Raw genomic sequence first — 27,909 nt, 5'->3', positions numbered from 1 at the left:
AGGTTCAAGTAAGCTGAAAGTTGCATGATGCAATCAGTCCTGGCCTTAAGGCAGAGTCTTCTGGTGGCCTGAGGGCAAGGTGGCAGGAAGACATTGTTCCAGAGAGTGCTGCTGGCTGAGCAGACTGCAGGAGTGGCTCCCAGCCAGGCAGAAACTGAAGTGTGTGAGAGGGCCACTGCTCAGGAACACTAAAGACAACCACTCATTAGGGTGCACCTACTATCGCTAGTAAATTACAGCTGGTTTATAATTCATTATGTACCCAGGTTAGCGCAATCCTCCTGCTGCAGCCTCCAAAGTGTCAGGATTATAGGCACAAGCTTTAGGCCCACTTGATTTTTGGTGCTGGGATGTGGGCAAGCTGAGGGGGATAATACTGGAGCTGTGAATGCTGGTCTCAATAAGGGAAAGAGTGCTCCTGGTCTGAGGGACAGACAGTGACAGCCCTGGAGGGGGGGGGACACCCTGCAGAAGGCCACATTACTGAGGTAAAGAGTCAGTTGGTGGACATGCAGGGAAGGGAGTGGCCAGTGTCCTCTTACCAAAACAAACCAGAGAGGAAATGGCAGAGGCAACTTTGTCAAGGATCATCTCAGTTCAAGCACAGCATGGAGCCCCAAGTGACCTGTGGCCCACAGAGGAGAGAAGACATAGTTCCCACAAAGGGACCTGTGACCCACAGAGCAGAGAAGGCAGTGGTCCCCCCAAGTGACCTGTGACCCACAGAGAGACAGCAGTGATCAAGATTCAGGAACTGGAACATGGGTAGTGGCCATGGAACCCAGCAGGCAGCTCCTGGTTTATTTGGGAGGCTCAACCAGATCTCATGGGGCAGCAGAGGTGGTAGGAATTGGCCACAGATAATCACCCCATCCAGCCTTCAGCATTCAACAGCTCCGCCCCATGGGGACAAGCACCTGCTTGGCATTTCTCAGGCCATGCCTCACTGAAGCCCACGGCAGTTGGGTCCCTGGCTCTTCATCTCTGTCTCTAGACATAACATGCACTAAGAAAATCCTGGAACTTTCTGTGCCAATTATACTGGCTTGTTGTTGTTTTGCCAGATAGGGTTTCTCTTTATGACAGCCCTGACTGTCCTGTAGACCAGGCTGGCCTGGTCTACACAGAGATCTATCTGCTAAAGGCATGCACCACCATGCCCTGGGGTGGTCTTCTATTTTTAAAAGATGAAGACAGAGATATTGGGGCAGGAAGACATAGCCATCGCAAAGTACAAGATGGAATCTGGCCTTGCTGTTCTAGTCCTCCGCTACGGCCCAGCCAAGATGACAGACAGCCCGGGTGTGAGACACAGCAAGTGGCAGAGCTGAAGAGCCCATTTCTAGGCAAGTGCACTGAGGGGGCTTCTAGAATCAGCAACTGGGGGGTTAGTGGTGGTGGTGGTGGTAGAGTGAGTGTGTGTGTGTGTGTGTGTGTGTGTAGCTACAACCACAGGGGACCATTAAGAGTATCAGGTAAGCAGTCCCTCTAAAACGGAAAGACCCAGTGACCCCGAAAGCTAATTGCTGAGTTCATGTGCAAGAGAGTGGGCAGCAGGAGCTGAGGTGCCCGTATACCTCTGCTCATAGCAGAGCACCCACAGATACGCACATGGCCATTCTCCAACTGTCCTATCACAGAAGACCCTGCGGAGAGCTGTAAGGACACTGGTGCCCCTCTTCACTGTTTTCCTCATAATTTTTGTAAGTGAACTTATGCTGTGTATGCCAATGGGGCTGTTGTGGACATTCTTCGGTAAGTTAATATATTTTGAAGTACCTCTAGTTTTAATTTCTGGTACAAGAGGTCACCATAAACACAACCCACATAAACAAAGCCCCGGAATGTCCTGGGCCCTGAAGGCTGTAAAGAAACCAAGGCTGGGGTGGAGACCAAGCAGGAAGGAGTGGGAGGTGGGAGGGGTGGAAAGTAGACTCAGAGGCCTCCCAGATAGATACTAGGCAACCACGGGACAGCCCACCAGTGACCTCTGACACACCATATAGGTCTGGGGGGGGGGGTTGAAGTGGGTCCCTCAAGGAGCTATATCCAAGTGTAATCTGGTAAAGGAGCCAGCTTGAGGAGGATCTCACTTTAGAGTAGGAAGACAGAGGAGACCACGAATACCACTCTGGTCACAGGGTCAGTTAAGTCAGCCATCTCCTTTCCAGTCACAGCCAGAAACAGCCCTAATCCATTTCTAAGTTACTAAGATATCAGGACCCCTAGTCTACTTCATGTACCTAGTAGAAGATCCAAGGGTCAGTCAAGGCTGGTGGGTAGCTCCTTATATAAACTCCACAGTATGGTCACTATCCACAACACACACTGATAGGAAGAGCCTGGGAGAACTTGGCACCCAGGGATGAAGCCAAGGAAAGGTGGGTGTTAGCCTGGGGGCCAGCAGGTGGCTTGGGCAAAAACAGATAATGCCAGGATAGAAACTAAGGGTGTGGAGAACATTGCAGAGTCAAGGCTCATTCATCCCTGTCCTGAGCTAGGTCACTGTGCATAGGGGCTGCTGGGAAGGCAAGACATAGCTGGGACACCTCTAAGTCCTCAGTGACTCAACTTCATCCCCATTCAGGTTTTTACCTCAATATTTGACTCCCAAGTTTTATTAATAATAAACAATTTAGATAAACTCTTCATGTGTCCATCCTGCCTAACAGACTACCCCAGCTAGGACTTCAGATAAGCCCTACACTTTCCCATCACACCAAGACTAGACAACAGCTAGTTCTCCCAGAACTTTACCATTATTTCAATTTTCTGAGTCCCCCAAAGATGTTGGTGTCCCCTAACAACAGGAAATAATTTCAAGAACACGATGCCCATATTCCCAAAAGGTAGGGTGGATGGTTTTTGGCCATTTGGTGGGTTATATATGTTTATCATCATTTAGAGGGGTTGGTTGCAAATTGTTATTGGTCATGGTCAGAGAGGAAACTAAGCAAAGGAGATCAGATTCAGGGATCTTGTTCTGAAAGAAAAAAGGAAGGATATAGGAACAAAGATGGATTATTCAATCTACTTTTAAACTTTAAAAAGCAACTACTAATATATTTTTCTATACTGATGAAAATTTAAGGTTATTTTTGCCATGCTGTATGTGTGTTTCCACTCTTGTTTAAGGTATTTTTGTATATTAATACAAATTAAAGTTATTTTTGTTATTATATATATATATATATAGTTATGATATATATGTATGTATATGTCTCTATACTTGTTTTAAGTATTGTACCTATGCATCTCATTTAACAATGTAATATAAAGTTCTAGTCCTTGAAAATTATTATTACAAACTATTTGGGATAATTAAGAAATGCAGATTAGTAGCTAGTTTTCTATAATAATGAATTTTATGGCTATGTTAGGTATGTTTTCAAGATCAAACAGAGACATATTTTAGACAGATGGTCTTCAAACACTTCAGAGACCTACAGATTATGGCATTTAAGATGTTTTAATAACATAAAGCTTTCCATGACAGTGAGTCATGTCTCCTCCAGGCAGAAGCAATTTACTCCATATGGAATTGGCTTTCACAAGTTAGCCACTGGACAAGAAACTGCCCTTTGCTTAACTGTTGACAGTATGCTATCCAAATTGTACAAGCAGAACACAAAAGGTGACTGCCAAACTTTGTCAAGACAAGTTAAGACAGTCCTTTAAAATTCCTGCTTCACAGAAAAGTCTGCCAAATATTCTAGGCCTGTATGTCAAAGACAGATGCCCCAAAGTTGCAAAGGAACCTTGGGTGACTGTCCAGGCAGCCAGCTGTCTCTGTTACTTCTACAGTTTTGGAAGTTGTTTGATCGGCACTTCCTGTTTACTCAAGTAACATTATATCTTCTTGTGTCTCCAATGGGGTTGAAGACTAGATTGTTATAATTAAACAGTTTTCCTTGTTACCACATTTAGAAAAGAAACTAGTTGGTTACTTCTCTGCCACTTCTCTGATCAATCAGGTTTTGACCCTGGTATCTGATTCCTGAGTTTTTATTAATAATAATTTTTTAAAACTTAGATAAATTCTTCATGGAGTGTATGGGATGTAAGCTCCCCACCTGCCCTGAGCCTGGCAGTTCTTCGTCCCTTGGCCTTTCCTTTGGTAAGTATGGAGTAGAAGCCTTTTGCAACTTTTAAGAAGGTAAGCTTTAGCTCCCATTCCTGTCACCTGTGGAATCCAAACACGAACAAAGGTGAAGGATAGCCACAGGAGACAGGCTCTCTTTAGACTACCTCCTCTCCTGTCAGGGTTTCAGTGACACTCATGTCATAAGCGGCAAGCTTCCCAGGCACAGTCCAGGCTAGACAGAAAGGTCACAGCTGGGAGGCTCAGTAACTTGCTAGCTTTCTCATTGCAAGGGAATGGCTGGGTAAAATGTTCCCATCTTCCCCAGAGCACAGAATCATATGTCAAAGTTCATTGGTTAAGTTTGGGTTGCCAGGTTTTTGTTTTGTTTTTTTTTTTTTTTTTTTTTTTTTTTTTTTTGTTTGTTTCCCCCCCCCCCCCAGAAAGAGCTTCTCTGTGTAAAAGTCCTGGCTGTCCTGGAACTCACTTTGTAAACCAGACTGGCCTCAAACTCACAGAGATCTGCCTGCCTCTTTGACATTTAATTCTTTAACAATGTGAATATCTAGATGGGAAAGTCAACCATCAGCTCTGTATCAGTATCCCACAGTGTGCAGCTCCCAGTGCACCGAGGTCCACACCCATGCAACCCATGCAGCCCAACACCAGCTCAACTCAGTTCAACAGGAGAAAGACATGCCTTGCCCCACTACGGGCACAGATCTCCAAAAGTTTACTTCTTGTATGCTTTGGATTCTCTTAAAATCTTAGACCATGCCGACCTGACTTCACATCATCTCAGTGTATGCCAAGTCCACAGCCTGACCTCATTTCCTGTCTCCAGCATTTTTCACGCACACCTTCCCGGCTCATTCACTCCTCCCTCAGTCCCAGCCTAAAAACAGCCTGAGAGCTGGCAAGGGTTGGTGCTTCAAGATCCCCAGTCTGCCTGAGTCCATACAGCTGTGGCCTTCACTTTCAGCTCCTATTTCCATCTCAAGTAATCCTGCTCTCCAGAAGCTCAGTGCTGCACAAAGGCCATATCACCATAGGGCCCCCTCTCCTATGCTTTTGCCATGGGTTCCTGCCATCAACTGACCCCACACACCTCACCCCACACCCAGAATATCCATAAACCAAGACCCAGCAGCTGGTGAATCTGAAGACATACAGTGTTGCAAAGCTCCAAAGGAAAAATGAGTGAGCAGCTCAGAGCTGAAGAAATGGATCCGCGGTTAAGAGCACTGGCTGCTCTTCCAGAGGACGCAAGTTCAATTTCCAGCACCCACATGGCACTTCCCAACTGTCGGTAACTCTAGTACCAGGGAACCCAACATCCATGGCAAAACACCGATGCACATAAAGAAAAAAAATAATTAAAAAAAAAAAAAGAAAAAGCAAGAGTAGCTCACAGATCCTGGCCAGGACTACCTGGACCATGTCCTGAACCTTCTATAGTTAGAACCCAGTGATAAAAACCAAGATGCAAACTGACACCTCCCTCTACCATTACCATTACACCCTTCTCCACTCTACTTTCACTCCAGCTACCCCATTGCCCCTCCCTCCAACAACATTATCCCCAGCTCCACTTTTCACAGCAGCAAGAGAACCCAAACATCTTAAGAGTCATCCACATCTCACCAGAAAAAGGCCAGCACAGCCAAACCCTAGTAATCTAAACAACTAAATAAATAAATACATCTGACCAGAACAGGCCGCTCTCAGCTTCAAAAGGCAAATTCTATAGGGAGAGGCAGGTGACAAACAACAGCTGGAACAGAACAAGCCCTGTGCTCAAGTAAACCTGTCGTAGACAGTAACTTCAGATTAAAAAAAAAAGAAAAAGTGTATTGGTTTTGTCCTAATAAAAACTACTCAAGAAAAATGGCTGAAAAGAAAGGGGGAAGGCAGAGGAGGCAAGACCTCCACAGCCTTCCAAACTCACCACATTGTCTCGTGTCCACAGGCCTCGGAGTTGAGACTGTTCTCCCTCTGGGAAAACCCAAGTTCTGAAGCATGAAAATCCAACTGTAACACAGCCTTGCCTCCTGGCATGTCTCCCTCCACAATCACACCACAGCTCCAAGGCCACACCTGGCACCTGGCTGAGGCCTTCTCTCTTTATCCTGCAGCAGCGACAGCTCCTGCTGCCACAGCACAGCCACTTCACAGCCCTCCAGGCCAAGGGCTCAGAGCCCAGAGGTCTGGCCCTAAGTCCCAGGAGAGGGCAGGTCTCAAAAAGCAGGCGCGAAGACCTAGCTGGGCCGGATGAACAGGTTCACGAGAAATGTAGAGAAGGGAGGCTCCTGGTCTTCCACCAGACGGACAGCAGCTGAGTCAAATGTGAGGCAAGGAAACCACAAAGAAGAGGTTGTGTGACACCATGAGTGAAAGGTCTCAGGACACCAAGAGAATAGTTCTTTAGAGCCTCACCTCCCAATTCCAAAGGGAGAGAGGAAGGAAGAAGGAAGGACGGAAGGAAGGACGGGGAGGGAGGGAGGGAGGGAGGGAGGGAGGGAGGGAGGGAGGGAGGGAGGGAGGGAGGGAGGGGAGGGAGGGAGGGAGGGAGGGGAAATCCTGCCCTGAAATGGAAGAGGAAAATGCTGGATGCTGGACTGGGCACACATACCCTGAAGCCACAGAGGTACCTACTTCCACTCCCAGAGGGGATAGGTACAAAACTATGTCAGGCTTCACACAGTCCTATTGTCAATGGTCCTACTTCAGGCTAGACCAGGTGACACCTGTTACTGTGCCAGGGGCATACCTGCAGAAACTGATGTTTGACTCAGAAGTGCTACCTAACCAGCTAACTCCACTCCCTGGGTTCCAAAGCACAGCTCAAGCCCCTCCTCAGAGGAGGCAAGGAGCTACCATGTCCTCATCATCAGCCCAAACATAGGCAGTTGAGAGAAACTTCAGTCTAGTGGCCTCTGACTTCCCCTCAAGGTGCCAATTTGGGGCAGCAAGTCACCAGAACTATCATCAGGATGGTGACACAAGGAGCTCTCTGGACACCCAATGGCCAGCTCCTGCCCACTCCTGATGTCCACCTCTTCACCCCCTGGAGGAGCAGTGATGTGGCTGAGGTAGTGAAAGGGTGATAGATTTAAGGCCAAGAACCTGAAGAAGCCAGAACGCACTAGTCATGTGTCACTCAAGAGTCATGTGTCTGTCCACCCTTTACCTTGCTGACAGGGTAGCCATCTGCCATGTGCACAGGCTTTGTGATTTTCTAACTGTTTCTGTCTTGGCCTCCTGACAGGACACAGCTATTTCCCTGGGAGTGGACTCTGGGAGGGGCCTGGGTATGGAGCAGGAAGAGGGGTCCTCCATGACTGTACAGAGGTTGATGTCTACAAGGGCAGGGCTGCCTCAACCAGAAGCCCCCCTTTTTCTCTCTGAGCCCATAATTCTCTGCTCTTGAGACCCCAGTGTCCCTAAGGGCCATTGGTCCAGAATATCAGGTATTACCTCATTTTTCCAGGTACATAGCCTGCCATGGTTGATAAGAAAGGGCTGTTTGATAAACTTTTTTAGGGGAGACATAAGCAAATATCTGCTCCCCCCAGATACAGCACCAATGACAGACCAAAGAACTACTCCACCAATGTCCAACTTACAGAACAAGGGTGACCCCAGAAGAGCCACACACTGAAAAGTCAGCATGAATGGTGACTTCCCCACAGCTGCATAGATAGAATCCTCCTAGAGTTAACCTTCCATCCCCAATATATGATAGCTCCTTCCCAGACCAAGAGGCCACCTGTAATTAGGGCAAAATCATACACAACACTGGCTGGGAAGTGTAGGTATGGCTGGAATCTCCAACTAGGGTCCAATGGTTCTCCTATAAGGGCATGCCTGCAGTCAATAGGCCTTAACTCAAGCATCTCCTGCAAGTGGTTCCAGCTGTTACATCAACAGGATAATGTTCTACAAGACAGGCCATGCAGGTCCATGGCAGGGGAAAGGAAGGCAGGGGAGAGGGGTGGCAATATTCCCATCTCATGGTGCCATTAAAGAAAGCCAGAGTAGGGAGAGATATTCTGGAAAGCAAGCAAGCTAAAAACCTGCTCTACTGGCTGATACACCACGCCAGAATCACCACTGGACTGCTCCAGGTGCTGAGATCAGAGTGAGGTTCTCCCATGAGTCTGTGGCACTCCGACACAGGGAAGGGGAAATTTCTGAGCCTGGTGCTGGGTGGAGGGTATAGAACCCTGCATCTCTCACTCCTCTCCTCCATGGCTGTGTGGCCCATAGCAGATAGGCATAGGAAAAATGAAGCTGAGAGCTGGATCAACACCAAGAGGTCATAGTTGCTTGGTTTATACACACATCAGCAGAAGGCCACTGGAGGGCAAAAGGAGGGAGCCTGGGAGCTTGCCTACTCCCTCCCAGCCTGGTCCTTAGGCCTTTGCATTTGGGATGGGGGTCTCAACTTTTCCCAGGAGATGCTGCCTTATGGGGGACCAGAAGAGCCATAGCCTCCATCTCCAGCCCCAAGGCCCCTGTCCCAGCAGGGCTCATTGCCCTGTGTCTAACTTTGCTGTGTCTCTTGAAACACCTTGCCCTGCCTAGAGCTGCCCACAAAGTCTCTCCTGACCCAGAGAATGCCTCTTTCTCTGCCTGGAGCCCCAAGAGACTTGGAAGCCTCCTTCTGACCCCTCACCTGTCCACTTTGCCTCAAGCCATCCACCCCAAGCATGCCTGGTTCCTCCACCTGCATGTTTCTACACCTGTCCTGGCCTAAGAAGTTCTTCTCCACCCACCCAACCAGCCTCTCTCCAGCAGGAAGGACCAGGGAGTAGGGCCAGTCCGGTGGGAGGAAAGCTGACCAGGCACCCCAGGCTCTCCAGACAAGCTGTGGTGTGTAACTGTGCATATGGAGGCCAGAGTTTGATTGCTCAATTGGACCCAGAGCTCACTGATTTGGCTAGTCTACCCCACCCAGTTTACTCCGGGTCCTGTCTCTGCCTCCTGCACACTGGAATTACAGGGAGGCTTCATTTCCTCTCAAATGTATGTGGGTGCTAGGGGTCTGAACTCCATTCCCACGAGTGCACGGCAAGCATCTTACCCACCCATCTCCTATCTCCTCAGGCCCAAATCTCTTTCTTAAAGACCTGTCCTACCACTCTAGGCAACTCTAGGTGGATTAACCTACACCTGCCCTGTGGGCATTCCTCGGAGGGAGGGCAGGGCGGGAGTCTCAGGCAGGGAGGGAGTTACCACCTGCCCTCACATGGGGTAGGCCCCACAAGTATGAGGCAATTGAAAAACAGCAGAAAGAGCACACATCCCCTTTCCTCAAGCATTGCCTCACTTTCAAAGTCCTGTGGAGACTGGAGACTGCCTGCTGTGAGAGCATTCCAGGAAGGTAGAGGTTCTCAAGATCTGGGGACAAAGGACACACTGATGTTACTGTTAGATTGTCTTTCTGTCCCTGGTAAAGAGAAAGCTCCAACAAATGGAACAGAGGTAACTGGCTTCCATGTTACTAAAGCAACTCCATTATTCTCTGGTATCTGGGAGCCCAACAGATAAAATCAATCCCTTTCACGCCGTTATTCAAACACTTTTCTTTTTTGAAAACACATGCAGAGGCAGTTCTAATTTAGGTTATGTTGGTGAACCAAAATAATGAACTAGCAGGGGTTTCTATCTTCTAATTACACAGAATTTAGGGCAAAATATTCATGTAAGTGATTCTAAGATACTTGATAAATAGGTCATAACGAGCTCATTTTGCTATTAAATCCATCACAATCAACACAGCACAACTAACTCCCACATCAGAAAGAGGTGGCAAGGAGGCTGGAAAACAGCAGCCACTCCTGCAGGCTGGTGCGTCCTGGAAGTAAAAACTGATTGCAGCATCCATGTAAACCACTGGCCCCTGAGTCCCTTGTGCTGGGAGGCATGCCTTGACAGGTGTAGGGAGCTGAGGCTCCCCACCCCCACCTCCAGGCCTAAGCAGTCAGACAATCCCTCCATGAATGAGCAAGGTCCCAGTGTAACTGCTGAGAATTCTGAGTCAGTACAGCAGCACCCTGGACTATTTTCAATCCTACCATTAAACACTCAATTATAAAAGAAAAAAAAATACACCCTCGCCTACCTTAAAGGAACAATACTTATTTGTCAATTAAGTAAGCAGTTGGGGATGGGGTTTGACAGGGGAAGTTGGCTTCCATCCCCTGGCAACAGGATCCTACAGAGACTGAACCATACCAGTTGCACAGCCAAGACAAGCCCTAGTGGCCTGCTGAGCCAGGCCCTGGGGACAGGATTTGTACTCAGGCAACTGGCACCAAAGGACTCTCCTCAGACATTACAATGTCCTCAATGTCTATCCCAGGCCCTCAGCCAACCTGCTGGGGTGGCAAACTGGCCTTTCCTCAGGGTGGGGCTAGTCCTGATAACCCATCAATGTCACCTGACACCTCTGATTGCACCTAGGTCACGGTGAGAGCTAGGGATGGGACACAACTCACAAAGGTCTGAATGTACTGGGAAGTTCAGTGAATCCAGGGTTAAATCAGTTAAGTCCTTCTACCCCAGGTCACGTCAGTGGTGGCATATGGAACTGGTGGCTGAGCATCCCCCAGAATCCCTCCTCTCCCCCAAAGTAAGATCTATGACAGCTTTGGGTCTATACCAGCCTCTGGCTCAATCACTCAAGTCAGCAAGGAGGATAAACACTGGCTTCGGAGTTTTCTGACTATCTGGCTGTGGGGAAGAAACCTGATCTCTCTAAACCAGTCCTACAGTATGGAATCCATTTAATGGTGGCATCTCCTACCAGCAAACATATCATACCACACGTGACAAGCAGTGGGACGGTCCTAGGAAGGAATGGAAGATTATGTGACAGTCTGACTACTATGCAGACACTGTCTGCTAAGAGGTTCCCAGGGGAGGAGAGGGAAGAGCAGAGGTTCAGGCAGATACAAGGGGACTTTCAGGGGTCCATATGATGGTGGTGGTGGGTCTGGGGGGGTCACCCAGAAGCCTGAAGAAGGGGATCTTTGAAAGACTTGTCGGTTACTCCTCAAGGCCTATACCCAAGAATAAGAGTGAAGACAGGACTGACCTTTGGAAATATATAAACTGGGTGGAGGACAGAATGACAAGAGTGTAGGCCCCGACAAAAGGTAAAGTGGGACTTATCTGATACCCACTTCCTCATCTGTATGTGGAGACCACATGGCACCTTTTGGGGTCACTGCTGGGAGATGGCAGCCTTCTGACCCCCTTGCAGAACTACCCACTCACTCTTGGCTTTGGGCAGTCTCAGGCACCCTTCCCTGGGCCCCATCAACCCAGCCCCCATACTGCCATCTGCCCTTGGCTACCTGGGGCAAAGATTCCACTATCTAGACCTCCCCAACATCCAGGGCTCCCCAACACCCAGGGTTCCACAACATCCAGGGTTCCACAACATCCAGGGTTCCACAACAGTCAGGGCTCCCCAACATCCAGAGCTCCCCAACACCCAGGGTTCCACAACATCCAGGGTTCCACAACATCCAGAGCTCCCCAACACCCAGGGTTCCACAACATCCAGGGCTCCCCAACATCCAGGACTCCCCAACATTCAATGCTCCCCAACATCCAGGGCTCCCCAACATCCAGGACTCCCCAACATCCAGGGCTCCCCAATAGCAAAGGCTCATCAACACCCAGAGCTCCCCAGCAACCAGGATTCTTCTCTTATGGAGGTTCCACGGCTCTGGTAGCTGCGAAGAAGACCCCTTACTCTGAAGAGACTCCCTTAACAGCACTGCCACAGGCACCTTACTCTACCCAGCAGTCACCCTGGACAGCTATGGACCACCAGACTGCAGACCCAGGTTTTCCTCAGTCTTACAGCTGATACTGCTTAGGAGGGCACTTTCCATATGTCTCAATGCCTACAAGCAAATGACAGACACTCAGAGACTCAGCCACTTGCTCCAGGTCCCACCACCATAGCATGACTTAGGATAGAGGACTTGGCGCCAGTCGGTCAGGGCCATCGGTTGCCACCTGGACTCATCCAATCCAATACTTTCCCCCACACCTTGTGGGATCACCAAGGCCTAACCCATGTGACAGGGATGTAGGGCTTGGGGCAGTTTCACTATGGTACCCCAGGGTGGGAGAAGGGTGAGGTTCAGGGCTGGAGTGCCTGGGGCAGGCTAGGCAGCAGGCCGGAGCTTTGATGACCCCAACCCACAGATCCATCTGTAGACGGCCAGTCCTGAAGTGCAGAGCTGGCTGTGTGGCTGCAGGTCAGCTGGGGCTTTTAAAAGCCCAGAAAGTAGTTGGCCAGGGCCTATCTACCCTTCCCCTTCCTATCAGCACCCCCACCCCACTCCACATACTCTAAATGAGTCAGTCACTTGCTACCTGTTGGCACTCACTGTTTTATGCAGATTTTGAACTAGCAGACCTGGATCACAGGGCCTGCCCCTCCCAGGGAATCCCATCTAGTTCCCAGGGTCACCATCCACTCTGCAAGTTACAATTCTTTTGTTTTTCTGTTTGGTTGGTTGGTGGGTTGGGTTTTTTGTTGTTGTTGTTGTTTGTTTGTTTTTTTAAGATTTGTTTTGTTTTGTTTTTCCTGACAGGGTTTCTCCAGACAGGGTTTCTCTGTGTATCTCTGGCTATCCTGGAACTCAGTCTGTAAACTAGGCTGGCCTCAAACTCACAGAGATCAGCCTGCCTCTGCTTCCCTGAGTGCTGGGATTAAAAGTGTATGCCACCATGCCCAGCTGAGTCACAATTCTTGATGTCCAGCTCAGAAATCAATGCTCAGATGGCCTGGACCAAGACCAACACAGCCTGACCTCTTGAACCCAGTGGACTAGATACCACCCACTTCAGTCCCTTCTCTGCTCTTGGTGCCCCTCCTGACCAGGCCTTTGTTCCTTGCCATTTGCCTCCAACCCAGTGAGGGGAGTGGGGCTTCCATCAGGGAGGGGTGGGGAGGGGTGTAGGAGGCCATCCAGGCCATCCTCCTGGGGCTCCACCCTGGTGCTGCGGGTAGCTGACTCATGCTTCATTTCCTCTCTACAAAGACAACTATGTGTGTGGTAAAGTCGCACGTGGGCCGCTCCCTCCATTGGGCAGTGGCCCTAAAGACCAACAGCAGACACTAACACATGTCATTCCTCTGAATTCTACCTCCAGCACCTGTGAGTCCCTCCCTTCCACTCTTCTCTCTCCCTCTCGCCTTCCACACCCTCCCCTCTTCTCAACTGTATTTAAACCTTGTGACGGAAATGCCTTCTGAAGTGATTCACACACCCCTGCACTCTTTAGCAAGCTGTTGAACAAAATGTCACCTTCTTTCTTAATCCAGGATCTACGAAGCATGCCTGTTTCACGTTCTGTTCTTCGAAGCCACACCACCTCTGACCTCCATCCCATCTACACCCGCATTGCCAGTCCCCCCCCACCACCACCACCACTCATCCCTGGCCACCTCTCAGCATTGCCTTGGGAAATGACACATGATCCCCTCCCTTCTTCAATCAGATCTCTGACCATTCCTTATGGGTAAAATGGGTGAAGGGATGCAAACTGCAGAAACCAGCCACTAAAGCTAGAATTGGACACCCAAAAGGCATACTGTGAGGCTCTCCAGGGCACAGACAGGGTAGCTTTCTCCTATGCTGAGGGTATCACCCTGGACAGCTGGGCTTCCAGCCAGCCTCCCAACCATGCCCACACACACTCAAACATCAGGTTCCACTTCTCAGACTTGTGAAATGACTCACATATCTCCCTCTATGCCTAGTAGTGGCTAGGAACAAAAAAAAAAGTCATCTCCTCTGGCTCAGTCACTTTCCCAAGTCCAGAAGGGTCCTGTACTTGACTGAAAACTTATCAGGGCATGAATTGAAATTTATGGAAAAGAAAAGAATGTGCAAAGAACAAGCCAAGAGACGGCTACCAGCACGTGACTTTGCAGCCACTCCTTGCGCAGGTCTGTGGCTGTGGCAGGTCTCTTCCGAAAACAGAAGGGTGTTGTGCCACTGAAGTTTTGTGGGTATCTTTATTAATTTACTTTTAGTCTGTACTGACTATTGACCCACAGAGCCATATACGCTAGGTGAGTGCCATACCACTGAGCTACATTTGCGGCTCTTTTAATTTTGTTTTGAGACAGGGACTCCCTGTGCAGCCTGACTTTGAACTCACAGTCCCCCTGCCTCAGTTACCTTTTTTTTTTTTTTTTTTTAAGAACTTGAGGTTTCTTTTTCTTTTTAAGATTTATCTATTTTTATTTTATGTGTGAGTGTTTTGCCTGCATGCATGTGTGTATATTACATGCATGCCTGGTACCCACAGAGGTCAAAAGAGGGCTTGATCCGCTGGAACTAGAGTTACAGACAGTTGTGAACAGCCATGTGGGTGCTGGGAACTGAACCCTGGTTCTCTGCTAGAATAGCAAGTGCTCATAACCACTGAGTCATCTCTCTACCCTGAGCTTCAGAGTTTTAAACGCCAAACTGGTCACTCAATGAACCATCTGCAGTATGCCTTCCTGACATCATGGGTCCCCATTGCAAGTGTCCGCTGAGCTACAGGCCTCGTCAATCTGCCTGGGTGGCAGGGTAGGATGACCAGATTTCCATGCAGGACCACAGACCTTCACTGACACAGCCTCGCTTACCAGGCAACAGGCAGGCAGTCTACCTTTCCTTCCACTACAGGCCCCCAAAGCACAGTGGTGACATTCAGCACTGTCTGGTGTCCGTGGAGCAATGGAGCAGCTCCTAGCTAAATATGTCCAGAGAAAAGACTGGGTATACAGAGGAAGCTAGAATATTTTTCCCCCTTTGGTTTTTCAAGACAGGATTTCTCTGTAGCTTCGGATGGTGTCTTGGAACTCGCTCTGTAGACCAGGCTGGCCTTGAACTCAAAGAGATCCACCTGCCTCTGCCTCCCGAGTGCTGGGACTAAAGGTGTACACCACCACTGCCTGTTGCAGCTAGGATCTTTTGAGCCAGGGCTTCTTAAAGTAAAACTAGAAACTCTCCCCCTAAATCAGTAGTCAACAGTGGAAGAAAAAAAAAAAAAACCTTCTAAGATAAAACACACAAACACAGACATCAGCATGTATAGACAGCCCTGTGCATGCCCCTCCGTACGAGTGTAGACAGTACAGATCACACCTGCCATCCCCTCTATCACCTCCATGCCCCTCAGTGACTGAGGTGGCATCTATCCCTGGACACACAAGGCTCAGCCTACATCACATATAAAATAGAATCCCAACCACTAAACAGTGGTTTTTTGAGTATCCTGTCTCACTTCAGTTCAGGAGGACAGCTATATGGAATTGAGGTGCTGTCCAGGCATCTCCTGAGTCTGCTCTGGCGGCTGCTTTCTTCTGAAATGTCATCATCCTGAAGCCCTGCTCTCAGACCCCTCCTCGGTTGGGACCTGTCTACCCACACGTACCCATCCATTTAGGCTGCAACCTGCTCACTTCCGACCTACATAATCCCTGTCTGAACAGCTCTGTGTGTGCACAGGCCCTACACTGCCACAGGCACCAGCTGATGATGACCTGAACAGCTAGCTGGGACAGAACAGTGACTACCATCAACCTCACTATAAAGAAATGGAACGTAGCAAAGCCCAAGTCATCAGCAGAGAGTGCCCACTTTGTTCCCTTTTCCTGCCATGGGTGGCAACAGCGCACTTCCATGAATGGCAAGTAGGTGTACCTTCTGCACTCAGAGACTCCTCCCTGATGAAGTGGCAAGTTCAGAGGCAAGTTCAAGCCAGAATTAAAGTCAAAGATCTCTGAGCTCCCAAACAGTCAGCCGACAGCCTTCCTCCTCCCTGCCTGAGGAGGCCAGGCTATGGGGATTCCTTAAAAAGTGGGGCCCCACTCTCATGGTTCAAAGGACTGTCCCAGTCTGTGCCCATCCCTCAGCCAAGCTGTTAAGCACAGCAGGGAAGTTCCCCCATCCACACTGCTCCCCTGTCTCTCCCTCCCATCAATAGTCCCAGAAGCATCTCTGGGGAGGTAGTTGCCCCTCCCTAGGCTCTGCAGGTCCAAAGTACATACCCACTCCACAGGCTGGGAAGCCTCTAGGTTAGCAAATTCTCCCTGAGTGCTGTAAGAAAACAGTTCTGATCCCACCTTGTGATTACTGATGTTGAAGGATTAAGCACATGAGTGGCTAAAGGAGAAAGAGCCTAGCTCCATGCTGCTACAAGGAGAATAGACCAGATTCATCCATGGGTGACCAGACTGGAGCTGGTCATCTGTGAGCACAGCCCACTTGTTATATCATGCGTGGATGTGTTCCTGGACAGATGCAGAGGCAAAGGGGTCAAAGTTCACAGATGCACTTCCTGTCCTTCCATTTGAAGGGGCCCAGAAACAACCAAACCCAGTAGCAACCAGTGCCCCCTAGATCTGTGTTTCTGATACTGGCCCCCAGGGAAGGAACCTGGGCTCCCAATAGAATGGGCAGACTCTAAGGCTAAACTTGCAGCAGCCTGTGGGCCAAACAGCAGTGAAGTGCTCAAGCTCTCACAGGGTATTGTGAAAACCAGCAGCAAAGAAGAGCAAGGAAATAAACCAAGTAAAATCCCATGGTAAAGTGTAAAATATGAATCAACATGAACAGAAGCCAATGATTAATAAGTGGCTAAATGAAGAAGATGAGACAATTCCCAAAACCACACAGAGTTCCAAATAATTCACGTATTTGGCCCTTATCAGGGTAGTACTGAGACCTTTTTGCTCCATAGTTGTGGAACGCACTGTGAATTCCTTCCAAAGAGTGTGGTAGCGAGAGCTTTGACAGGGGTCCCTTGACAAATATACCTAGGCCAGGGGTGTACCAACAGCAATGGTCACAGTGAAAGGCAGAGCCCTGGGAAAGACAGGCACTGAGAAAGCTGCTTCCCTTCCCAAACCCATCTATCACCCAGACTCGTCACCGCAAAACATCTGCATTTCAGGAGAGGCCTCCCAAATGATAGGAAGACTCCAACTCCTCAAAGAGTCAACCAAAGTCTGAGCAGAGGAGCCTAAGGAGATGTGGTAACTAGACATATGTGAGGCCTGGATGGAGTCCTGGAACAAAAACAAGGACAGGAGGCAAAAATGAAGATAACCTGCCAAGCAAAGGCCTTCATTAATAACCACATGTGGGACTTCTGGTGAAATTACCACCTACCCCTAATGACCCGAGTTCCATCCCTAGGAATGGAGGCCTACATGCTGGAAGGAAAGAACCGACTCCCAAAAGGTGCCCTCTGAGTCAGGCAGTGTGGTGCACCCTTTAATCCCAGCACTCGGAAGGCAGAGGCAGGGGGATCACTGTGAGTTCAAAGCCAGGCTGGTCTACAAAGACCAGGCTCCAAAGCTACACAGAGAAACCCTGTATTTAAAAAAAAAAAAAAAAAAAAAAAAAAAAAGGCCCCCTGGCCTTCACATGAATGCTGTGGCATTTTGTACCCACAAATATAGATGTAAAATACTGATCCACAGACATTAACAAGTGAACCACATCGGGGGTGGAAGGAGTGGAGGGAGAGGGTGGGTAGTCACAACAGGCACAATTGCCACCACGATACAGACACAATGAACAAGGAAAGCTAACGCAAAGGCCACACACACTGGGATTACAGGTCCATGAAGAATCCAGAGAAGGCAAAGCCATAGACAACCTAGCATAGGGGTGGCCTCAGCTGGGGAAAGAGGCAGCGGGGTGCCAGCTCTCCAGTCCTTGTCTCCTTATGGAAACATCCCTCTAGATTGGTGATGGTTGACAAGATCATGAATGGTTTAGAAAGCAGCAAATTATATCTGTAAAGGATGGATAGTGTGGTGTGTGAAGTACACCTCAAGGAAGACACGTGAAAAAAATAAACTCCTTCCTGGGCTTGTCCCCTCCCTGCAGAAACCATCAGAGCTGGCCCCTCCCGCCACACAGCCTGGTTCAACTATGGGTGGACCCTAAGGCTAAGGTTCCTTTGGTATGAACTGCCAGTGACTCAGAGAAGATGGAACACAATATCTGCTCAGTGCCATGACAGCTCACTAGGAGAGGCATGGGGCTAAACAGGAGTGGAGAGATCCTGGCTTTCAAAAGCCCACCTTCTGCCAGGCAGAGGGGGTGTACGCCTTTAATTCCAGCGCTTGGGAGGCAGAGGCAGGCAGATCTCTGTGAGTTTGAGGCCAGCCTGTTCTACAGAGTGAGTTCCAGGACAGGCTCCAAAACAACACAGGGAAACCCTGTCTCCCCCCCACCCCCCCCCAAAAAAAAAGAGTAAAGAAGGGAAGGAAATGAAAGGGGAGGTAGAAAGGAAAGGAAAGGAAAGGAAAGGAAAGGAAAGGAAAGGAAAGGAAAGGAAAGGAAAGGAAAGGAAAGGAAAGGAAAGGAAGGAATGGGAAGCCCACCCACATAGGAGGCTAACAGGAAAAAAAGAAGCAGTCTTGTATCTTGGGGAAACCCTGGAACTTCTCTGCATTAGAGGTGCCTTTATTGTGAGATGGAGCCCACCACAGCACAACCTTCAGAAGTCACAAAAAATAAACCTCGAGAACTTCTCAGAAGAATGTCACCAGGCCCTGAGTGACACTGCCAAGCCTTGAAATACCACATGACACCTGGAACTCATCACTAGAGGAGGATTACCACGGGGCCCTGGACTAGGGTGCCACAAGCCACCACACAAGCTCCAATCCAAGCTCCTCTATGGTCCTAAGCACCACTTGGGCAAGCTGTGCCCTCCCCCTCTGTGCCTAAGTTTCCTCACCTGGTGATTGTAGCAAAAGTGCTGGTGGTGAGACAATCCTTGAGAGGCACTAAGTGTAGCGAGTGGTGTGTAGACTGATTTCACCTCCTACTACTGTTTTTTTTCCCTCAGATAGGCCAATACTTCCTGCCTTCCTGTATAACCACAGGGGACTTTAATCTCAGGCTTAAGTATAATCACAACCCTGGTTATAACTCAAACACCAAACAGTCTTAACAATAGCTTTTAGATGTCAAATGTTATTAGTGGTGACTTACAGCCTGAAGTCCCCTCCTAGGCCACACGCAGACATCCCAAGAGAAAGGAATGTCTCCTACAATTAGGGAAACCCTGGTTTGTCACATCTCTTTTGCTTTATAGGACATTTCTCCACCAGCCACAAACTCTGGTCAGGTACAGCTGCCCTGGGCTGGGCACGGAACTCCAGGCCTCCTCCCTGCAGCCAGCTGAGGAAGCTTGGACTTTCAACCCCTTCCTAAGCACCACTTTTTTTCTAGTTCTGCCCAGAATGAAGGGAAAGCAGGAAGCCACCAGTGCAAAGCCAAGGAAAAACCCCAGAGCCACTATAGCTCCAGAAAGTTCCCAGCTAACTCACAGGGCTCACATACCAAACCTTCCAGAGCCTACATTTATGGTCAAACTGCCCTGGGTTGTTTTTGAGCCTACATTTATGATCAAACTGCCCTGGGGTGTTGGCCTCCCTGGAAATGGCCACCTGAGGCCAGGGAAAGAGGATCTATCTACCTTTGCAAAGAAGATGCAAGTCCATCTACATTCACCTGTGACTCACTTGCATGGCCCCCATCTTATCTCTCTGGAGTCATGATTACCTGCTCTCCACGGAAGACACCTACACCAGTGGGACACAGACACACCTCTCAGTGCTAACTGGGCTGGGTGCACCCTTGTAGTCTACTTTGAGGGAAGAATGTAGAAACTCAGAAAAGGTGACCCAACCACACACCAGTCATGAGCATTTCCCACTAACAGGTACTTGCCACCATTGACACTAAGTCATCCTGATACATAAAGACCAAACACCAGAGTAGATAGGCCAGGGCTCCTCAGGAGGAGAACCTGCCCAGCTCCCCAAGAGAGGGTGGCCCCAAAACATGAACCTCTGGCTGCAGACATCATCCCAGAACAAGCACCCCCCAATCCTGTAAAAATGGCTCAGTAGATCAGGCTTCTAGAGAGAAACCCTACCAGAGCATAGGGCAGCTGGATGGAACTTCCATGTATTGTCCCCAGAGAAGGAAGGGACACCAGGTAGCACAATAGCCATCAAGGACCCCACATCAGAACACCAAGCTGTTGGTTCTCCAGATACAGATTCTGATTCTGTCCAGATGTGGCATGGCTGGAGCTAGTGTTTCTAAACATCTGTAACTTCCCTGCTACAATCCCCTTGCAGAGAGCTATGCTGAGGCCATGCCAACTCTGCCCAGAGCATCTCAGGGCCGCCAATGACACTGTTTCCATTGTGCAAGCACTCTCTGTTGTGAGGCAGAAATGTTGATTCAGGAAACAGGTCTGAGTCTCCTCTTTCTAGGTGGTGAAGGTGAAGCCCAGCAAGAATGAGGACAGCAGAGGCCATAGCTGCTGGCACTGGCAACTGCTCTGACTGCTGGCGCCACTCCGGGTGAGCCAGGATAACAGATAACAGGGCGCCTGGGAGGTTTGGAGAGAAAGACCACTGGCCCTTCCCTAGGAGACGCACCCCTGCAAAGCCCCTCTGCCTGCCTGAATAGGAGGCTGGATAAACAGGTGCAGAAACAGACCTCAGGCTGTGCAGAAACAGATCTCAACTCTGAGACTATCCCAGACAGTTTGTAGCAATTATGTCCTAGCATGGACTCAGACAGACATCACTAGTACCAGTAGGGACAGCCATGCTCCCTACCATCAGTCAGGATGGCTGAGGAAAAACAAGCAGAGCAGGGAAACGGTGGTACACAAAGCAGGACCCTGGGCATCCAACCTCCCAATCATTGGTACCTAGCTCGTACTCCCTGGGAGTTCAGTAGTCAGTGTCACAGCAAAGGCAAGGGGCTCCGACATCCAGCAGTGGCTTGGGAAGGACAGAGGAACAGGCATATCGACTGAGATCCCCAAGCTGGGGTGTCCCCGAGAGCATATGTGGGTTGTGGTTTCATCCCAGCATGGGAGAGCAATAATAAAACACCACCACAGGGCCAGGCTGTGTGTCCCCTTATGGGCCTAGGAACAGGTGGGACAGTGGCAGAATGAGAGAAGATTCCTCAGATTGTCAGCAGGTCCACTAAGGCCACCCGAGAGGCAAAGGGCAGGACAACCTGGTCTGACTCCTGACCTAGAGGTGTGTGACCAGCATGGAACCCATATCATAACATTAATCCTCTTATCTTCTCCTTCGTCACTCACTTATGGGCAAACCGAAGCAGGGGATGCTCACTGCCTTGCCCAATGTCACAGAGCAGGTATATGAGAAAACTAACTTCCAACTGTCCTTAATTTCAAACCCTACGGAGCCCAGGCCATGACCCTCCTTCTGGGTTTAACCCAAAAGTGAGCCCCTCTGCCTGGCTGGGCTTCAGTGCAACTGGAGAGGGCTGAGACTTGGGACCTCACAACTTGAATTTCGTCCCTAATCTATACAAGGCAAGAAAGGAAACCCACCCTGAAAAAGGTCTCCCCCAAACTGAATCTCCTACCTCTGGAAATGGGGAAACTTGGAAGTGTACCAGCTTGTCTCTGGCCCTGGAAACCTGCTCCTCACTCTACCACTGGGCCACAGGTAGGGACAGGGGAACCAACACCCAGACTGGCCCCTCTCCACCCTTCAGAGGTGCTAGTCCTGCTGTGCACAGGTGAGGTCTTAGGCTGGGGTCTGCCACACAGTACCCCACCTTAGCGGTTATAATAAACACACAGGCCTAAGCTCCAGCCAGGTGCCAACTGTCCCCAGAATCCCACAGGCTAATGTCTAAATGAAAGGGGGAAAGCCACACAGAAAGCAGGGTGTGGAAAAGAGAGCAAGCGTCCTCAACTTTTCCCCAGGTCATCTCTTGAACCACACCGGCCTGGAGAGCTTTCTTCCTTTCCAGTTCACCCACCCCCACAAGAGTGGGTCAGTAGGACGACATTTGCTGCGCCCTCATCCTGTCCCCCACTAGAGGCCTAGGCATGGAAACCCATCTAATGACTCCCCCACACACCGTAGTTTGGGCCCTATGTCCCATCGATGTCTACCTCTCTCCCAGCAGGACCCTGATCCGCACAGTGCCGGTGGTACCCGCGAGGGGTGGCCGTGACACGCGTCCCGGGGGCGTGTGTTCGGGGCGCGCCCACGCCGGTCCCCGAAAGGAGGGTCGCCTCTGTGGGCCACCTAGTGAAAGCACAGCGCATAGGGTCACGGCCCGGCGGCCAGGACAGAGCGTGGCGAGCGTCGCCCAGGTCTGTGTAGGAGTTCGCGCGCGCGCCGCTTACCCTGCGGGGTGATCGGGGCCAACTCTCATCCACCCGCCGCCGCCGCGGTGCCCCCTGGCCGGCCACCCGGCCCCGCTGCACCTGCCGCCCTCCCGGGAGCCCAGCGGCGCCGGGAAGCCGGGACTACGCGGCCCCGCGGGTGCCGGCCACGAGCGCGGTGGCGGCGCCGCGTCGCGCGCTCACGTCCTGCTGCGCGGAGTCTGCGCGCCCCCGGCCGGGCCTGCGCAGCCGCCGCCCCGCCCCTCCCTGCCCGCCCTGCCGGGTTCGCGCGCGCGCGCGCGGGCCCGATCACGCGGCTCCGTCTTTGTTTGGGTGACCCACGTGGGTCCTCGCCGCGCGTACCCACGCGCACGCGCGGCCTCCTGCCAGTCGCGGCCACGGACACAATCGCGCACAAGCACGCAAGCCACTGTCGCTTCGTTCTGGTGTATGGGCTTGACAGTTGCTGCCAGTGGTGAGCCGCACTTAGAGTAGAAATACTTGTCCTGACATCGCCAGACTGGACTCAGAGCACGGCTCCACACTGGGAAACAGACATGGAACTTGGACCCGTAGGGGCAATGGACAACTCCCCCTTTCTCCCCTACTCACTACCTAGCCAGGAATGGCTCCACACAACTTTAAATGTCACCTTAGCCATAGAAAGTCTGCTTCAGCCCAGGCATTAACCTTGGGAACTGAGATCCTCCAATTTTTGACTCACCTATCAAAAATAAGGGTTGACAAGATTACTAATGGATCAGGTAAAGACAGCACCCTCCAGAAACCCAGGCCCTGGCCTGGTAGGATAACCAACCATCAGCACCCTTTGGGGGTCCGACCCAGGAGGCCAGCTGCAGGGTTGGAGGAGAGAGCAGAGGAAGCTGAGAGAAGGCACACAGACCTAGGCTTGCATTGCTAGCTTTGCCTGCCTCCCTCCACCAGGACCATGCAGGCACAGGCCTAATATTCTGTCCACCCATTGAGGCTCAGCTTGCTGCAGTCACCTCCAACCCCCTCAGTCCAAAACTGCCCACAACTTTATGTCTCAAGCACTCCAGCTGAAGGGCTCCTGAATCTTCCTGGGGACAGAATTCCAGGCCCCTGTGTCCTCCAGCATTTCCTGCCTTCCAGACAGCCCTTTGTATCGGGCTCAGGCTCTGGCATTCAGATGGGCTCTAGTGGGTGAACACTCTGCTCTCTGCAGAATGTGAAGCAGTGGTCTCAGAAGTACTCAAGCTCAGCACAATGTGGGGTCTATTCCATGGCTCTTGGCTAGCAGTGTGAGTTGCCTGGAGAAGCTGCTGGCAGGCTTTAATTTTGGCAAGATGAGAGCTGCTTTGGGCAGGAACCTCCCCTGGGTCACCTTTGTGACCGACACTATGCCAATCTTGCTGGCTCCTCCTACCTCTGGCTTTTCCTGCTTCCTCTTTATCTTCCAGCAAAACAGGACTCTGGTTTCCCCCAAACACAAGCTCTACTTTCCTGCCTCCAGACTCCTAAGCCATATCCTCCCAGACAGAGCGCTTGTCTGACCTTACCAGCCTGGTAGGCTAACAGTTGGCATTCAGGCATTACACTTCTTTGGCCAGCTGGGTCAGAAAAATGTCTGTAGCCTCCCATGAAGCCAGAGTTTTTAGGAGTCATCCCCCACCCTTCTCCTATGAACTCAGCTGGGCAGCTTCTACTAGGAAAGGCTCAGTGCATTCATGTAGGTGTCCCTACATGTTTAAATGTGTTCCCAAAGTCCCTTCATTACAAGTTTAATCCCCAGTGCAGCAGTGTGGCGTGATTTTATGATTGATGCTCTTGATGGAAGGTGTGGTGGATTGAATGAGAATGGCTCCATATGCTCATATATTTGAATGTTTCCTCCCCATATGGTGACACTGTTTAGGAGGGATTAGAAAGCATGGCCTTGTTGGAGGAGGTGTGTCTCTGGGTTTGAGGTTTCCAAAGCCTATACCATTCCCAGTTAGCTCTCTCTCTGCCTCATGGTTGTGTCTCAAGATATACACTCTCAGCTACTGCTCCAGCACCATGCCTGCCTGCCTGCTTTCGTGCTCTCATGATGGTTATGGACTAACCCTTGTGAGCCCCAAATTAAACGTTCACCTGTAAGTTGCTTTGATCATGGTGTCTCATCAAAGCGATAGAAAAGTAACTAAGACAGAACGCTAATTCCCTGACCATACTCTCCTACACAGCGGTCATGAGGATGGCAACAGGATGTCCTGAGGCTGGCTACTGTGGCTGCTCAAGTGAGTAGGACAGTGTGCTCTACAGGGGGTTACAGGAAGCCCCGCCCCTCACTTCCACTCACTCCCTGACTTCCTGTTCCTCCCTCTGTAGACAGGCCCCACCCTCAGCTCCTGACCCCAGGGAGAATCTTCAGTGGTCTTATCCCTGTAGTATATCTCATTCTCTGCTGTTTCCCGCCCAGCCAGCATGCAGTAGTGGCTGGGGGCCTAGGAGCTGCTGGGGCTTCCTGACAAGCTGAGCCACCTGAAACCATAGCAGCACCCCATCAGGAAGGGAGTCAGCAGATATATGTGGCAGCCCCCAATCTGTCTTAACACAGAGGGGCTTAGTGCCCAGGAAATGTTCTCTGCCTCACTGGCTAGATTGAGGAGATGTACAGGAGCCCAAAAAGGGAGAGAGACTTCCAGGGCCTTCTCAGGATCCCTATCCCTCCCCTACTATAAACAAACATCCCCTGGGTGCCCATTCCTGGGGCACTTCCTGGGGGAACACATTTGATCAATAAGTTGTTCATTCTAGAAAGACAGACTAGGACATACATGGCCCCCAGGAGAACATGAGGTTCCCATGCCCACCATCTAGTCAGTGGCTCCTCACAATCATGGCCCCTCATTTACTAAGGGTTTTGTGGTCTGGACTGCGTCTCTCAGATCTGGGCATTGAAGTCCTTATCTACCTGACCTCAGAACAGGGTCTTTACAGAGCCCAGTAAGGCCAGTGGGGTCACAGGGGCCAGCTCCAGTCTAGTCTGCCTGGTTCTTATAAAAGGATAATCAGGACACAGACGCACACACAGGGAAGCCCATCTGGAGACAAAGAAGGTGGAGACACCACACCCTGGAGAAAAGGAGCTGGCCCTGCTGCCGCTTGACCTTGAACTTCCCCTTCAGGGCTGTGAGGAAATCTCTGTTGCACCAGCCGTCCTAGAGGTCATCTGACACTAAAGGCCACACACTGAGAATCAGTACTATCACCACTGACTCTTGAGCTGGGACATGGGGGGACAGCAAAGGTCAGAGCCACACCAGCATGTCTGCCAAGCTCCTGAGCCTTGTTGGCATCTGTATGAAGGTAACTAGAACCTGTTTCCACTCTGTGGCCAGTCTCTTGTTCCCTATATCCTCACCTCAGAACAAGTGTCTGCCCACCCAGCATCTTCTGACTTCACAGTCTGAGAGAACAGTGTAAACAAGAGAAGACAACTCACTACCACTCCATGGAATGGGCAGAGCCCAGCCCATCAGACAAACTCAATTTACAGCTTATTCCATTCTTATAGAAGAGAAACCAGTGAGCTTGATGGGACACGACTCACACAAAATCCTTAGAGCAATGGTTCTCAACCTTCCTAATGCTGCAATTCTGAAATACTCATGTTGTGATAAGCCCCAACCATAAAATTATTTCATTGCTACTTCATAACTGTAATTTTGCTACTGTTATGAATTGTAGTATAAATATCTGGTACATGACCTGCAAAGGCATTGTAACCCACAGGTTGAGAATCACTGCCCTAGAACTTCAATTTCTATATCTGTAAGGTGCGGGAGGAACCGCCCTCTGTAACCAGACAGCAGCTGGGGCTGGGTCTCGGTCTCACAGCAGTCTGTGGGGAGGTCAGGGATCAGGTCTCCCAGAAAGTGTTGGGAACCAGGAAGCCTATACAGCTAGGGCTGCAGCCTGGGGGTGCCAAGCAGATGGATGTGTGTCTGTGCACAGTGCCCATTCCTCTCCCCAATATAGGCACTTGGTGAGTAGGGGCCCAGTATGTGGCCAGATGTCATCTAGAAACTTAATTTACATGTTTTCTTGGCTTAAAAATGACCTCTGGTGTGAGAGGTCCCACCTATATAATAGCAGTTTTTCAGGAAACCCCATACCCCTGCTGTGTTAGGCACATTCCTGTTCTAGGTTGTTCCAATGACAGCATGACAAGGGACTGCTGGGCATCTTGACTGGAAGGAATGTAGATGTGATGTGAAATGACATGGAGAGGCTTCTGCTCTAGATTCTCCACTCCAGCTATGACCCTTGGAAACTCTGCCTCTGGAATTAAGGATGTTCTGTAGGGTCTTGCCAGGCCTCATGGGGGTGGCATAAAGCAGGCTCTGAGCTGCCAGCCTGACATGGGGGTAGCAAGCCAGTGCCAGGGAAGGGCATGAAGGAGCCGGAGAAAATAAACTGTCAGCCCCTTTGATCCAAGTTGGGAAGTTAGGCTTCTAGGCTTCAGAGCTGAAAGGTGCTCCACCTTGTGGCTGCAGGTGGTAGCACAGCAAGGGAGTAGATGGCACAGTCATGGATGACTCACTATGGGGTCTTGTACTCCTATCCAACAGCCTGCCGAGCTCCAGCACTAATCACTACTTGGGGCCACTTGACAGGGCCTTTCTTTTTGTACCCCTGTCTCTGTCCACTTGGGGACAGATTGCTGTCTCTGGTCTTGTCTAGGCTCTCAGTTTCATCTGCTAGGTGACATTGGCAAGTCCCGGTAAACTCTCAGAGCCTTAGTTACTTTACTTCAAAATATGGTGGCTGCCTCCTTTTTCCGTACTCTTTTCTCACTCCGCAGCCATGCACAGAGGCCCACAACCAGCAGAGCTGGCCCATGAAGACTTTCTTGGGATGAAAGACCCATGTATGAACCATCTGCCACATGCTCACTAGAGCCGGAGGACTGGAGCGAGGGCCTGTCCTGGCGTGAGATTTGAAGTTATCAGGAAAGGAAATTTTCAAACCTAGGAAGGCATCTGAGGAGGTTAAACCATGGAGGGGTGATGACCTATAGGATCCTTAGGTTCTTGGCGGGGGGGGGGGGGAGTAAACCCTGGACTTGGGATGCTGAGGGCATGAGCCAGTGCATGAGGAGGGAGGCGATGTAGACAGTACAGGGGGTGTGAGAGGCTGGGGACAGTAAATCAATGCAGGGGTGTGAGGGGCTGGGGACAGTGAGTCAATGCAGGGGTGTGAGGGGCTGGGGACAGTGAGTCAATGCAGGGGTGTGAGGGGCTGGGGACAGTGAGTCAATGCAGGGGTGTGAGGGGCTGGGGACAGTGAGTCAGTGCAGGGGTGTGAGGGGCTGGGTCCAATGAACCCAAGTGGGGGACTTGGGGAGCTGGGGCAGTGAGCTGTAGGAGAAATGGGAGGTTATACAGAGAATGCTGGAGGAGGTTTATGCATGCAAAGGATGAAAATGTAAGGTGGCCTCTTCAAAGGCTAGTGTGGGGCCTGTACCTGGTTGAGGAGGGGACTTCCTGGCCTGTGGTTCTTGGTGGTTTGGGGAACAGAGTACAAGAAGATCTGGCAATACGGTCAGTCTGGGCATGGAGGACCAC

At 50.5% G+C, this 27,909-nt stretch overlaps 1 protein-coding gene across 1 annotated transcript in view; it reads right to left on the bottom strand.

The window, feature by feature from the left end:
• The window catches only part of Gramd4 (GRAM domain containing 4), a 75,351-nt gene extending 52,825 nt beyond the window's left edge, over positions 1-22,526 (bottom strand). The window contains exon 1 of the mRNA XM_051189566.1: positions 22,337-22,526. Coding sequence (XP_051045523.1) covers positions 22,337-22,365 — 29 coding nt within the window. The 5' untranslated portion in view covers positions 22,366-22,526. The remainder of the gene's footprint in view (positions 1-22,336) is intronic.
• Between the last annotated feature and the right edge of the window lie 5,383 nt (positions 22,527-27,909).

The sequence above is a fragment of the Phodopus roborovskii genome, unplaced genomic scaffold (assembly GCF_943737965.1).
Source record: "Phodopus roborovskii unplaced genomic scaffold, PHOROB, whole genome shotgun sequence".
In the NCBI taxonomy this organism is placed as follows: Eukaryota; Metazoa; Chordata; class Mammalia; order Rodentia; family Cricetidae; genus Phodopus; species Phodopus roborovskii.
Note: the sequence above shows the minus strand (reverse complement) of the source record. Positions and strands in the feature narration are given on the sequence as shown.